We start from the raw sequence: 14,402 nt of genomic DNA, 5'->3' as shown, positions 1-14,402 counted from the left end.
ATGTTTTAGCTAAATCTGAGAGTTTATGCATAATAAAAATAGAAGTTTTTGCATAGAATCAACTTAATCCTTTGCTTTTTGATCAGAAACTGGAAAAATAGAAAACATCCAAATGGCAAATACAGAACCCTAGGCTCCATTATTTCTTTCTCTTCTGCTTTTCGTCTTCTTCTTCTTCTTCTTCTTCTTCTTCTTCTTCACTGGACTCAATCGAAGCTCACCGCTGTCGCACGTTGCATCTCCTCTCTGACTTCTGCGTGCTCTGATCCGTCGGTTGTGAGTTTGACCTGCCGTGACTCTGCTCCGCCGCGGCGTTCTCTCTGCTTTTGCTTCTTCTCCGCGGCGGTTTACTCTTTTTTCTGATTCTGCTTCTACTCCGCCGCCGCCGCCTCCTTAATTTTCTGCTCCGCTGCCTCCTCCACTGCACCTCTCTTCTCCTCCGGTCTGCTCCGCATCTGCCTCTGCTATTTTTTTTCGCTATTTATGTTTTGATTTTTATCGTTGATCAATGTGTTATTGTTGATTTAGTGCTAATGTTGCTGCTGCTATAAGTGAATTTTGCTATCAATGTATTGTAGTTGCTCATTGTTGATGAAATTGCTGATTAAATTCTTGATCAAATTAGGTTAGTTTTTTTTTCCTTAATCTATGCTTATGTTATATGTTATTGATAATATTGATAATAAACTTAATCATAGCTTTGTTATTTGGTTTTGGATCTGTTGCTTGAGATTAGTTACTTGAAATTTTGGTTTAGTTAGATGATTTTGTATTTTTCTTATTTTAGTACAATTCGGTTATTTTGGTGGAACTTTGGTTGAATCTGTTAGTCGTCTGAATCTTTGACCTGGTAGTTTGAACGGTTCAATGGCTGGTCCGTTTGTTCAGAACCTTGTGTTATTTTGTTTAACCATCAGTTATTGCTGTAACCAGATGTTAGTTCGTTATGTGGTTGCTTTCCTTCTGGGGCTTCTGTGGTCTGTCTTGGTAGTAGATGCAAGTCTTGGTGATGCTGATCCACATTATAGGTGCATATTCTATCCTTGCATAACTTCTCTATTTTTCTTCTCCATAGGGAAATAAGTTCAGCATTTTTGTATTCATTGAGTATAACTGTAAGAAATGGTACTTTGTTTCTACTTTTATTTTTCTTATCGGTAGTACATAGGAAAATCTTCCATACATCCAGGGTTCTATGTCACTAAGTGCTTATGATTGAAGTTAAATATTTTATTGGATTATACCTGACCATTTCATCCATGTTTTGTTTGGATATTAGGAGTTGTGTAACCCAATGTCAAGAAAATGGATGTGTGGGTCAAAAATGCTTTCCAAATTGTAAATTTTCTTCGGATGGAGTTCTTATTGATCGTCCTTGGTACATGCAAGATTCACTTTACATACAATGGAAAAAATGGGACTGTCAAAGTGACTGTCGGTACTACTGCATGCTTGAGAGAGAGAAAGAAAAAGAATTACATAGCCTCGGCCCCGTCAAATATCATGGCAAATGGCCTTTCAAGCGTATTTATGGGATGCAGGTTTCTTTTCCAAAAGCCATGTGTCTTTCATTTCAATTGGAGTTGGTGTCTGATTACCCCAAAACTCGTTTATATCTCTGATATGTCACTTTTTTATTTAGGAGCCTGGGTCTGTGGCTTTCTCTGCTCTCAATCTTGCAATGCATTTTCATGGTTGGATCTCCTTCTTCATTCTTCTGTACTATAAATTGCCTCTAAAATATGGAAAGAAGCCATATTATGAATATTCTGGTTTGTGGCATATCTATGCACTCTTATCACTAAACTCTTGGTTCTGGAGTGCTGTTTTCCACAGTCGGTAAGTTGCTTATTCTGATACTTTCACAGTACTTATTCTTAATCACCTGGACACTTAGTCAATGATGCAAGTCAAATTCAATCACAATATATGAATATTAGTATTATTTTTTCTGTAAAGTATATGAAAATTCTATCATTAAGACACATAAATTTTATGAATGGCTGTTTTAACTGTGAAATTGCAAGCCTGACTTAAAATTATTTGGAGCATACCATAAGATATGTAATGAAGTTGAATTAATGCTGTTGACAGTAGCATTCTGAATTTGTTGATGATCCCATTGTCCTTCAAGAAAATATGTCGCTTATTTCTAAATCCCGCTTAATACATGCTAATATTGCTTCTATAGTCATTTGACTGTCCACACTCCACTCTCCACTCCATGTGTAGTATTTTAGGATGAAGATAGATCCACAACACCGAGATGGCATAATAGCTTGTCGTGATTCATAATGATTTACGTATACTGATTCCTGTAAATGCCACCCTACATTGTTTAGTTCTGCATGTGGTATCACCACAGTGGTAATATGTTATATTCCATGTTGCTTTAGAATATGCTCATTATTTTCTTTGGAATCACTTGGTCAGCCAGCCCATCCCCCCAAGCTTGCATATGGTAGGGTTGGACTTACAATCGTAAAAAGTGTTGCTTACGGTTTGAGTATAGGAAAATAGGTCTCTTTAAATATTCCACAGCTATTTTTCTTTCTCTCTTTTGCCTATATTTCATTGTTTCTGGCGTCAATGAACTGCAGAGATGTTGATCTGACAGAGAAACTGGACTACTCATCTGCAGTGGTTCTCCTTGGATACTCTCTCATTTTAGCCATATTACGTGGCTTCAATGTTAAGGATGAAGCTACCAGAGTTATGGTTTCTGCTCCGTTGATAGCTTTTGTAGTCACTCATGTAATGTACATCAACTTCTATACACTAGATTATGGTATGTCCTATATCATGCAATCTTTATATTGTTAACTCAGCGGTCAAATGTGGGACTCATGCGTTCTTTGATAAAATTGTTGCTTGAACAGGCTGATAATTATTTGTTTCTATTTTCTTCTTGTGGCTTCTGCTATTGTTACAAAATTATTGACAGTGATCTTATATTCTGAGTTTACTTCCGACTTGTTCTTTAGGCTTAAATTTGTATTTGTCAATTTATTGTGGTGGAAGTGACGCTTAGTTTTCGGAAGTGGATAGATTGGATCCACCTTGTGCACTTGAGACCTTAGCTTGTTATTTATATTTCTCTTTGTTATGTTTGTAATGTTTTCTATCACTTCATATATACCCTCCCTTTGTCTGGTAATTTTGACAGCGTTTTCATTCTTATTGCACAGGCTGGAATATGATGGTTTGCGTAATAATGGGTGTAATACAGCTTGTCATTTGGGCAGTTTGGGCAGGTGTTAGTTGCCATCCTTCACGGTGGAAGGTGTGGCTGGTTGTTTTCTCGGGTGGTCTTGCGATGCTCCTAGAAATATACGATTTCCCTCCGTATCAAGGACTTCTGGATGCTCATGCTCTTTGGCATGCAACAACAATTCCTCTGACCTACATTTGGTGGAGCTTCGTAAGGGACGATGCTGAATTTCGAACCTCTAACCTTGTTAAGAAGGCCAAGTAGATTCTTTGTGACATGCCACGTCAAGTACTTGAATTTGCACATCTCTATTGTTATTGAAGATTTTGTATGCTGAGCTTTGTACTCAGTTTTGAAAGGTTCATGATTTGACTGAAGCGCATACATGTTTTGTTATGAAAATTAATTTACCATTGATCTCCATGGATTTCGAGACACTACAAGCCCATTCCAATCTCACACACAAAACCTATTCATAATTTCTCCTAAAGAATGAGGCTACCCAAGGAGACAAGAGACAACAGCAGAAAATAGATACCCAAAAATAGAACGCATGCAGGATGCAGCATATTTTTCCTTTGCTGAACATTATGCAGAACACTATTTCAATTTTCAACACACACTACCAGAAACGGCTAGCATACTGGCCTTATTAATTTCGGCACGGCCCATTTTGCTCTCTTTTGTACCGAACTAGGCCCTTCTTGTAGGTTACTTTGTTTGTCTGTGCCTGCATGCAGCATGTTGGGCTTTTACTTTAGATAGAGTCCAATTTGCTTATCACATCGCTATTGACGTTAGCCGTTCTGGTTGTAGCGGTCTCATTAGTAAAAGTGATAAAACGTTTTTAACTCTTAATCACCTTTGATTTAAGGGTAGGTAAAATATTGTTGTACTTCTTTAAAACTTCGAAAATATTATTACACACAAATACAATCTCGATGAAAAATCGAAAAATCAAAAGTATTTTTCAAATACACGTGAATGACGTAATATTGTTTGTTAAATCAATATTTAATTTTTAAAGTATAAAAGTAAATAATTGTCAAATAATTCTGTCTATTCGCAATGGTGCTGGTACAAGTAAATGAGCAGATCCTGCCATCCAATTTGTATAAATAAATTCTCGACAATTAGAGCCAGCTTAGGGCCAATTGAAAACGATTCGTTATTTATATACGTATGTTGCTGCAGATGGTTCTTAAGTGTTCAGTACCAAAGTTAGAATAATGGTGACTATACAACAAAATCAAAGGTTATCAAAAAGTGATAATGTAATAAATCACATTTAATCGTTCGTGTATTAAATTTAATCGCGTAATTATTCTGATTGCACCACCAGATTAAAAAAAAATTGTTAGCACAACAAACAATATATTGGTTCGGTCGATATTACCATGGTATTTGGATTTGGTTCCTTAAGCGAAATTTAATTCAAGCAATCAGCAAAATAGAAAAAAAACGGGAAGATATGTAGAAACTTTAAATCTCTTGATTTCTGACTATCATACAATCGATCGTTCTATGAACAAACAACCAGATTCAGAGGTCAAAAACTAGATAGAACCATAGCAACACCACGAAATCATAACCAGATACCAGTACCACTCTAAAACTAAAGAGAACCACCTACATTTCAGGCACCTAAAAAGTAAACTTCTCAACACGATTACAATCATAAACCCCACACAACCCCCAAACCCATGCAGATCACAAATCAGTTCCTCCATCCGTAGCCACCGCCGCCACCACCATTTCTGTTGTATCCACCTTCACGACGGCCCCCGCCTCCGTATCCACCACCACCGCCGCCGCGGCTAAATCCGCCACCACCATATCCACCGCCGCCTCCGCTTCTGAAGCCACCTCCACCACCTCCGCCACCTCCACGGGACTGAGCCTCGTTGACAGTGATGTTACGGCCGTCAAGGTTGGAGCCGTTCATGCCATCAATCGCATCCCTCATGGATTGCTCATTAGCAAAGGTCACAAATCCAAAACCTCTGGATCTTCCAGTTTCGCGATCGTTGATAACCTGAACACAAACACAAGAATTCACATCAGATCTGGGTAAAAACAAAGAGAATTAACATATTTGAGAACCGAATAGAAACCGATCGATCTTCGCCTTTGAATCAAAGATGAAGAAGGAACGTACCTATTGGCGGATAATAACAATCATAATAGTAACAAGAGTAACACAGAGATCAAGTAACGGAAAACAGATCACAGAACAGATCAGAGATCAGAGAGATCACAGATCACAGATCAGATGGATAGCGGTAACAAATCCAAATCCGAATCGGTGTTCAGATCCCGATCGATGATGCCTGCAATAAACGGACCTTCGATTCAACGATTTCTCCGTAGGCAGAGAAGGCCTTCTCTAGAGCATCGTTATCGGTGGCCCATGCAAGCCCACCAACGAAGCACCGGAACTCAACATCTGCGGCAGCCATTGAAATATCTAGATAAAGAAACCCTAAAAATATGGGATATTAGATAGAATAAGGAGAAAAGTGAGCACGAGGAATTTCAGCGTACCCAAGGGGTCATTTTATAGGTGGTGAGGTTAACTAGGGTTAGGGTTTGTGGGTTGAATCTGGGTTAAAATTAGGGTTATGTGGACGGACGGGTATGGATTGATTGGTTACAGGTTGTAGCTAACAATAGTGCGTAGTTTCCATTTTACCCCTGCTCTTTAATTATTGTGTATGCTAATCTTTTCCATAACTTTAGAAAATATCTGTGCCTGTTTCGTAGTTTTGACTGAGTACTATAGATTTTTTAGTCCTACTCCATACAAAGAAAATAGTCGTTAATAAGATTTTTATGAGGGGAATTGGGATTAGGAGTGATGATTGATTGGATCGGAATAGGAATGGGATAGTAACCAAACAGGTGTAAGGATAAGAGAGTGAAGGAAGTGCACGTGTGGTGTTTTAAAAGGGTAATACGGTTAAAGAGGTGGGACCCGAGATCACGTGATAAAGCTGCAGCGGCTGGATTCACGGAACGAAGGATAATGCATCCAAAATATCTCGGGTGTCAGTTGCAACCTTGAAAATATCTCATATGTGCAGTGACGGATTTGTCCTCCACAATATTACGGACCGCAATCTTTCAAGTTTTAACGCTATCTACGTAACAAAAAAACTCCCTCCTTTTCTAGTGCTCATTTTTTTCTTATGGATTAAATTTGTTATTGAAAGCTTAGGTATATTTGTTTGATATGAAGTTATTTTTTTAAATGATATTAATTAAATCAGATTGTTCAATTTGTTTGAAGAGGGAATAAATTGAAAAGTTCGATTTTAAATTTTAAAAATAAAAATTAAACAATATAAATCGATGGATATAATTTTTAGATATTATTGAACAGCAAAAAAATATCGATGCCTTCGATTTCTTAAATTTTATAACTTTGAAAATTATATCTTCTGTCTCATCCTTTTGTAATACACGAACATGCATAGAAAAAATATAAGCATTTTTTTAGAAGTATAAAATAATTTAGAAAAATGTTATGTAAATTACCTACCATATATGTGTTTTACATATTTTTCTTTTATATTTCGTATTTTAGCCTATATGATATACCTAGCTTAAAATTTAATGACAACAATTATCAAGGTTCGAGTTAGAGGCTACTGTGAGATAATCTCTCCTTGTGAAAGCATTGATTTTTTGTGTCACCATTCAGCAAGTCTTAAACTCTGGTATATCATTAGCCTGTAAACAATGACTAATTTCTAGTCCCGTTGAAGTTAAACTTTTAGGGTAGTATGATTGGAAAAAAAGAAATAGAAAGAAAGAAAAGAAAGAAAAAAAATAAATGGATTTTTATTTTTTTTAAATGTATTTGAATAAAAAAAAGAAATGTTATAAAAAAGTAATTTTATTTTTGTATTATAAAATATATTAAAAAGATAAATGAATAATATTGAAAGTAGAGAGAAAAAATAAGTTTTTTTCTTTTTTCTTTCTAATATTGGAAAGAGAAAAAATTATTAGGTTTCACTATTTTTTTCTTTAATTTTTCTCCTTAATTAAACAATAAAAAATAATTATTTTTTTCTCTCTTTTCTTTCTTTTCATTTTCTCTTTAAATAAACATAGCTTTAGTAGATAGAAAACTAGTTATGAAATATTATTAGATACATGCTACCCTAATAAATTTTTTTTTGTCTACATTATTTTTTACCCCATCAGACATATACAAAGTGAGATTCGAATTCCGATATTTATTTAAGTAAACGGGTGAGCTAAACATTTGACCAACCCAAGTTTGTTTGCTGTCCTAAATACTTGTGCATACAGCAATCCATTGAACAGCCCTTAAATGGTTATTAGTATCGCAACGGATTAGTCATTGGCCTGTCGGCTGAGAAATACCGTAGGACACCAAAAAAAAAGAGTTGGACCTCATGGTTTAAGATTTTTATTCATATTAGACGTTGGGCCTATCTTTGTGGAACGGAAACCCATGGGCCATAGCCAATACATGATATATTAATGTTTTTCATATTAGACGTTGGGCCTATTTTTGTGGAACGGAAACCCATGGGCCATAGCCAATACATGATATATTAATATTTTTCAAAAACCATTTAGGTCAAGCCCCTTGTTCTTCCAACTTGGAAATATGGGCACAGTGTTCACTGAGCCCAGCCCAGACCATCTTATGTAATAGCAAACATGCAATGTAAAGATAGATATCCTTTCATGACCAAAAACATGATAGATATCCTTTGACCTCCGACCAAAAAGAAAGATATCCTTTGACCCAAACCAAAAATTTAAAACCAAAATCACTGGTAAAGAAAAATTGATCTCCTTTTGTTAAAAAATTCCATCCAATATTTGGCCATTTGAGTTGCTAGTGTTCTAGTGGTTGCTTCATAATGACTTGTGGTTCATGTCCAAAAAAAAATATAATGAACCAAGTTGGGTTGGTCTAGTGGTTATCTCATAAATTTGCTTAAGCAAGTGTCGGAAATTTGAATTCCGCCTTGTGCATACAGCAACTTATTAGCCAGTGACAAACTCTTAAATAGAGCTCAGTACTGCGGCGGATTAGTCATTGACCTGTCGGGTTAAAGGATACCGTAGAAAAAAAATAATGACGTGGTTGAAATTAAGATGAATAGATTGACCAGACCCAAAACAACAAGAAAAGGTGAATATACGAGCTAAACTTTAAAGTGGTCCCTGAAGTTACACTCGTGCCTCATAGTAGTTCCTGAATTTAATAGTTACCCATATTTGTCCCTGAAGTTGCACTCCGGGACTCATACTCATCCTTCCGGCACATTCCGTCCCTCTGGCGTCACCGGAAAGCTAATTTGGACTAGAGACTGACACACTGACGAAGTTAAAGGCTAACTGACGTGAATGAGTAAACTTTGTTAATTTAATTTGGTCCCTAAATTGAAGTTAAAAATCCTAATCCCAATTTTGAAGATCGCTCTCTGCATTGCCCACTGTCTTCTCGTCTCTTCGCTCTTCTCCATCTTCAAAGCCAGACGGTAATGGCTAGCGCGAGTAACGCAGCTGGGAGTTCGAACAACCCATGATCTTTTGGAAGCATTATTAGGAGAATGAATAGAAACAGAGATTCGCGTTTGCCAGAATAGTGTGGGCGTGGGTCAAGACCAGTGTTGCAATGGTCAGCGACGATTCTAATCTAGGGAGACCGTTCGTCGGTTGTCCAAACTACAATATAAATGATTGTTGTTGTTGTTTGCCGTAATTCTGAATATAACTTGGTTGATTCACTTTCTTGGGTGCAGACTGTAGGTAAGAGGTGGTGTGGGTTGTTTCTGTGGGTAGATAAAATAATGGAAGAATATGTGATAACATGTGATGGTAAAACAAGCCCTTTAATTGACAATAAAGAATGAAAGATGAAGATTGCTTGAAAATTTGGAAGATTAGAGTCTGAAGTTAGGATTCTAAAAATAGATAGAATTTTGATGTTTGTATCTATGCTGCTAATTACAGTAGTTGTTCTTCTTTTAAAGTTGGATAGACAATTTGGCCAATTATATCTGGCAAAAAATAAATGACATGCATATGTTATTCCTGTACTTGTATTTATCTGTTTATTTGAAAGAAATACAAATTAAAGTGTTTGACACTAATGTGCTTGCATATTTTAGAAATTAAAAAAATAATATGAACTACTAATATTTCCATCCATAATATAATTCTTGTCAAAATTTTCATGATTAAGGCCTTACATAATCATAGGATCCTAATTTCTGTCTTGCAATAAAATGAAAATGGACAGTGTTTGGAATGCATCTTAAGTACATATAGGAGGACAAAATAAAATCAAACATCTGACACAAATCAATTCAAAAAATCATAATTCATATTTATAATGTATAAAATACATCCAAAGAAGGCATTATAGAGCTAAACCAATAATCACGAAGTATATCAGAATTGTCAAAATATAGGTCTCATAAGTTTCCAATACTAAAATTTCCAACACTTGAATCCTAATTAAGAAAACATACAAAGTAAATTACTTCACCAAAACAGATAAACAAAGACACCATCTGTCTCTAAACATAATAATCTAAGTCATTAATTATTGGTTCTGAGTGGCTTGAATTCAGGATTAGGCACAAATCTCATTATGCTTGCAAGCCTTGATACAATTTCTTGTGTTGCACCTTATATTGGATTAGGTGGATTAGTGCTTGCTGGTGGAATGCTTGCAGATGGAGTGCTTGCAGGTGGGGTGCTAGCTAATTGGGTGGTGGTAGCTGGTATGCTTGTTGATGGAGTGCTATTTTTGGGTGTGGACAACTCTTTCTTAGGAAGCAGTTTGGTTGGCCGAACAGAAGTGAGTTGCACCTATGTATGAAATATTTGAACTGACTAAGAAAAGCTAAAAATGTATTTACATAATTATATATACATATATATGGGTAATAATATAAACCTGTTGAGAGTCATCAGTTTCTGATAAAACAGGCTGACTAAGATCAAGTTGAATTTCGACCTGAGCATGTGAGAGTGTCATCACCACCATTTACAGCAGTAGTTGGAACAGAATTGTTGACCTCACCTCCATTAACTACAGCAGCTGATTCTTCGTCAACCGCCCTCTTACCACAATTCCTTTTGGTGTGACATGTTTCATCACAATAGTGACAATGTCCTTTTTTATAATTTCTTTTCAGGAAGGTCTTTTGCTTATTGCCTCTACTTGCCTTCTCAATAACATCCTTTCTTCTTTTTCTCTTAATTGGCCCTGGCTTCTTCTTGAACTTTGGTGCTTGAAGTCTGTTACTGGTGATTTTTTCACAGTGTCTAACCAGGAAGTAGATTTATATGGAAGGCATAAGTGTTGTTGTATGCTTCCATGGTCAACTAGTGATGACAGAATTCATCTGATTTTTTACCAGCCCTTACCAATGTGGCACATGCATGCACACATGGCATCCCTACGCATAAATTTACAGCCATAAATAAATAAAATTCCAACTGCAAATAATGAATAAAACAACCAAAAAGTATGTATAAAAGACCATACCACTTAGTTACCAAAAATCACATGTGCATAATCTCTTACCTAAGTCCACATCCACATTGGTCAGCCAGTCATGAACTTCAAATTTCTCATAATCTGTATCACCAGACCACATGAAAACCTAATTTTTTTATTCTTTTCTTATCTTTTTCAACGTGCTTTGCTGTATTGGAGGTAGGATCCCAATGTTGTTCCTCAAATTCACCTTGTTTCTGGCTATAGATCTCATGGCATACATCCTGACCTCCTCCAATAGTGTGATAATAGGCTTGGCTCTAGGTTCTTTGATCCATGATTTGAAAATTTCACAGGCATTATTGCAAATGTTGTCCATTTTAGGTGCATTACTAAAGAATGCCCTGCTCCACGAGTCCTTTGGTCATTTGCAGAGATAAGTTTATGCATCCTTATCTAGCCTCTCTAATTTTTCATCCTTTTAATGAACCCTTCTTGAGTGGTACATCTTACACACTCCCAAAGCAAACCTCTAAACTGATTATCCTTCCACTGTTTGTTGAAGTTCCTCTATAAATGCCAAACACAGAATGTGTGATGGACGTTTGGGAAAAATATCCTGAAGTGCATGGACAAGTCCCTACATAACCAAAAAGCCAGTACTGAAGTTTCTAATCGAGCCTCAAAAAGGTCCCTCATGTTGTGTTAATGAACTCAGAATGGTCCCTAAAATTGTGTAAGTGACATCACATTGGCCCCTCAATATGATAAACAGATACTACCAGTATATAGCAACCATCAACTATGCAACATCCAATTTATACATCAATCACTCAATTGTTCTAAATAGCAATAAACAGATTTACAGCACACATATATAGCAATAAACAATAATTAATATATCTAACAATAAACAACAATAAAGGGATTTACTTCTGAGCAGTTATATATAGCAATCTTCAATTATTACCATTAATTAAGATATCTAGCAATAAACAACAACAATACATTTTGCATGTCTACAATAAAACACCAACCATGTTTATAATCACCCAAGTCTTAATGCAGGAATTCCAGAAACCATAGCCAATTCTCTGTGTTTTTAATGGACACAATTGCATAAGCAATCACATAAATGTGATTGTTTGCATCTTGATCAATAGCAGAGAGGATTTTACCACCGTGTTGTATTTTTAGAAATGCTCCATCCAAGCCTATAAGTGATCTGCAGTCAGCCTTATACCCTCTTTTATACCCATAAAGACAAATGTACATCTTCTCAAAAGTTGGATCTTCATTAGGATTGGGATGAGGTCTAACACCAATACTAACAGTGGAGCCAGGATTACTTTTCAGCAATGTCAACCCATAATTCCTAACCATACCATATTGGGCAGCAGCATCTCCGTACACTACGACCCTTGCATCTCCTATAGCCCTTGTTAATGAGGACTTGTTCAGGTCCAAGTCACACTTACTCTTAAAGTACTGTACAACCTTAAAATGTTTAAGATTAGGGTATTTTCTTAATTTCTTAACCAGTTTGCAACCTAACCATTTCCTGTTAGCTAGCCTATTCTTAGTCTCTCTAGGACAAGTGTGATCGTTCATAAAGATTTTGATCTGCCAACAATTATCCTCATTGTCCCGGGAAGCATATACAAGCCAGCCATCACCCTTACACACAGCCCTCACCATTATATTGTCATTCTTCTTAAATCAGATCCACCTTCCCTCTTTGATACAGTACTCATGAATGGCCTCCTTGAATTCCATCTTTGAATTAAATTTCATTCCAACCTCTAGTTTAAGCTCGCCAAACCTTCCTCCTTCCCTGAACAAATGAAACACCTCATCTGAATCAACCTCCTCTAACTCATCCTCAGAGTTCGGAGAAGTCTTCATTTTTTCAAAGTGCCAAGACTTTCAACCATCAGATTCATCATAAGCTCCATCTTGAGCATCATAATACGGTGCCATTTCACCAATGTTAGGAATCGGTCCAAAAAATAATTCATAATCTTCAGACCCTGAGTCTGCACATACAAGCCCATCATCCTCAACCATAATAGCTCGCTTTTTTTAACTTGTTTTTCATCTGTTGTAGTCCTGAGTTTAACATCATTCTTCTTTCCAACTGATCTATTCACAATCACTTCTTCTTCCTCACTAGAAACCTCATCACCACTAGGCCTATATGGTTCGTCCTCTACACTATCATAACTTTCATGGCTATCTGAGGATTATTCCTCACTAGACAATGTCAAAAATACAGTTTAGGGCTCCTTTTCCTTAACAGATGCTCTTTCAAAAGTTCCAATTGCAGCTGCTCTTGTTAAAGGTCTCCTTACATGTGATGCTGTATTTTTGACTTTTTAATAGCCTGTCTTTGGTAGATAAGAGTTTTTTATTTCTTTAAATTTAGATTTGGACCTAGTTAGAGATTTTGCAGTGGGCTGGGCCATTTATTTTGGTGGTGGGTTGGGTTTAGTACTATGAATAGCAGTGAATTGGGCCATTGTTTTTTGTTGTAGGTTGGGCTTAGTACTATGATCAGCAGTGGGTGCTGCCATTCTTTTTTGTAGTGATTTGGGATTACTAATAGAAAGTGCAGTAGGTTGAGTCTTATGTTTTGGTCTTGAAATGAATTTACTAGGAGACTTAGTTGTGGAAATTATTTTTGGAGTAGGGATGGCGGTGTGTATTAGTTCTGAAATTGGAGTTGGTGGTAATGTGGTGGGAATGGAAATTGTTTTGGGGCTAGTGGTGTGAGTTGGTTCTGAAATTGGAGTTGATGGTGATGTGGTAAAAAATTGTTTGGTTGTGACATTGATGGTGTGGTATGGGTGGGGAATAAGGTCTTGTAGCATTATTAACTCCTTGCCTTTGGATGATACTGGTTCTGCTTCTTCATTAAACGCAAGTTCAGAGACTCCATATTCATAGTATACATGGATAACTCCCTTGTTCTTCTCAGCAAGGTAACACATCTCCATGAGCTCCTTGTCATGTGTCACTGCTCTAAAACCAGTTTGCAAAGGCTTATTAGGCACCATCCACCAACATTGAGTCACCTTGTTGATGATTGAATTTTTGACGGTTTAGAATTTCACTAATGAAATCTCGTTGTAAAGTATAGTTTCTAAACCAAGCAATAATCCTTTCATACAAAAAGTTGTTTGTCACTAAAACAAACCCCTAAATTTATAAACCGAAGTATTCAAACCTCGGGTCGTTCTCCCTAGGAATTGTAATGAAGTGTTTTGTTATTGGTTGAGTTATTTTTTGGGGTTTTGATAAGAGGCATGAAAGATAAATGGCAAGAAAGTAAACTAACAACTATAAAATGCTCTTGGCAAGGTATGAAAATTAGAAGTCCTATCCTAGTTATCCTCCTCAATTGTGATGAGAATTGTTCATTGCTACCACTTAGTTAACCCTTACTAAATAAAGGAAAGTCAAGTGGATGAATTTACTTGAGCCACAAGTCCTAGCCAACTCCCAAGGAAAGACTAGCTTTAGTGCACTCCAAACTAATTAGCAATCTCTCCAATTATCAATCAACAATGGAATTAGATAACTCAAGTGTCACTAATTACTCTACCTAGGTCAAGAGGAACAAAACCTACACTAAAATCCAACCAAGCATTTCATCAAACACTTGGAAGGCACATAAGAAAAGCATAGTAA

The 14,402-nt window shown here is 36.4% G+C and overlaps 2 protein-coding genes across 3 annotated transcripts; one reads left to right on the top strand and one right to left on the bottom strand.

Annotated features, from left to right (window-relative positions):
* Positions 1-54: 54 nt before the first annotated feature.
* LOC107476664 (uncharacterized) lies at positions 55-3,628 on the top strand. 2 transcript variants are annotated; one of them, XM_016096519.3, is made up of 7 exons: positions 55-442; positions 579-625; positions 934-1,028; positions 1,280-1,541; positions 1,643-1,839; positions 2,601-2,788; positions 3,189-3,628. In XM_016096519.3, exons 3-7 carry the CDS (start codon positions 934-936, stop codon positions 3,473-3,475), a joined length of 1,029 nt encoding a protein of 342 aa, XP_015952005.1. In that variant the 5' UTR covers positions 55-442; positions 579-625; the 3' UTR covers positions 3,476-3,628. The 2 variants fall into 2 exon arrangements, with proteins under 2 accessions (XP_015952005.1, XP_052114861.1); XM_052258901.1 differs by lacking the exon at positions 579-625.
* Positions 3,629-4,683: 1,055 nt separating this feature from the next.
* LOC107476666 (glycine-rich RNA-binding protein GRP1A) lies at positions 4,684-5,752 on the bottom strand. Its single transcript, XM_016096521.3, has 2 exons — positions 5,557-5,752; positions 4,684-5,246 (listed from the first exon to the last, which is right to left on the bottom strand). Exons 1-2 carry the CDS (start codon positions 5,668-5,670, stop codon positions 4,929-4,931), a joined length of 432 nt encoding a protein of 143 aa, XP_015952007.1. The 5' UTR covers positions 5,671-5,752; the 3' UTR covers positions 4,684-4,928.
* Between the last annotated feature and the right edge of the window lie 8,650 nt (positions 5,753-14,402).

This window comes from Arachis duranensis, chromosome 3, assembly GCF_000817695.3.
Source record: "Arachis duranensis cultivar V14167 chromosome 3, aradu.V14167.gnm2.J7QH, whole genome shotgun sequence".
Lineage (NCBI taxonomy): Eukaryota > Viridiplantae > Streptophyta > Magnoliopsida > Fabales > Fabaceae > Arachis > Arachis duranensis.
This window is presented reverse-complemented; position numbering and strand designations above follow the sequence as displayed.

Bases quoted from the DNA above. Each gene is read 5' to 3' on its own strand.
- LOC107476664 (XM_052258901.1), top strand. From the start codon at position 934: ATGTTAGTTCGTTATGTGGTTGCTTTCCTTCTGGGGCTTCTGTGGTCT. The intron at 1,029-1,279 runs GTGCATATTCTA...TTTGGATATTAG, and splicing joins GATGCTGATCCACATTATAG to GAGTTGTGTAACCCAATGTC. The intron at 2,789-3,188 runs GTATGTCCTATA...CTTATTGCACAG, and splicing joins CTTCTATACACTAGATTATG to GCTGGAATATGATGGTTTGC.
- LOC107476666 (XM_016096521.3), bottom strand. From the start codon at position 5,670: ATGGCTGCCGCAGATGTTGAGTTCCGGTGCTTCGTTGGTGGGCTTGCA. The intron at 5,247-5,556 runs GTCCGTTTATTG...GTTTGTGTTCAG, and splicing joins GAGAAATCGTTGAATCGAAG to GTTATCAACGATCGCGAAAC.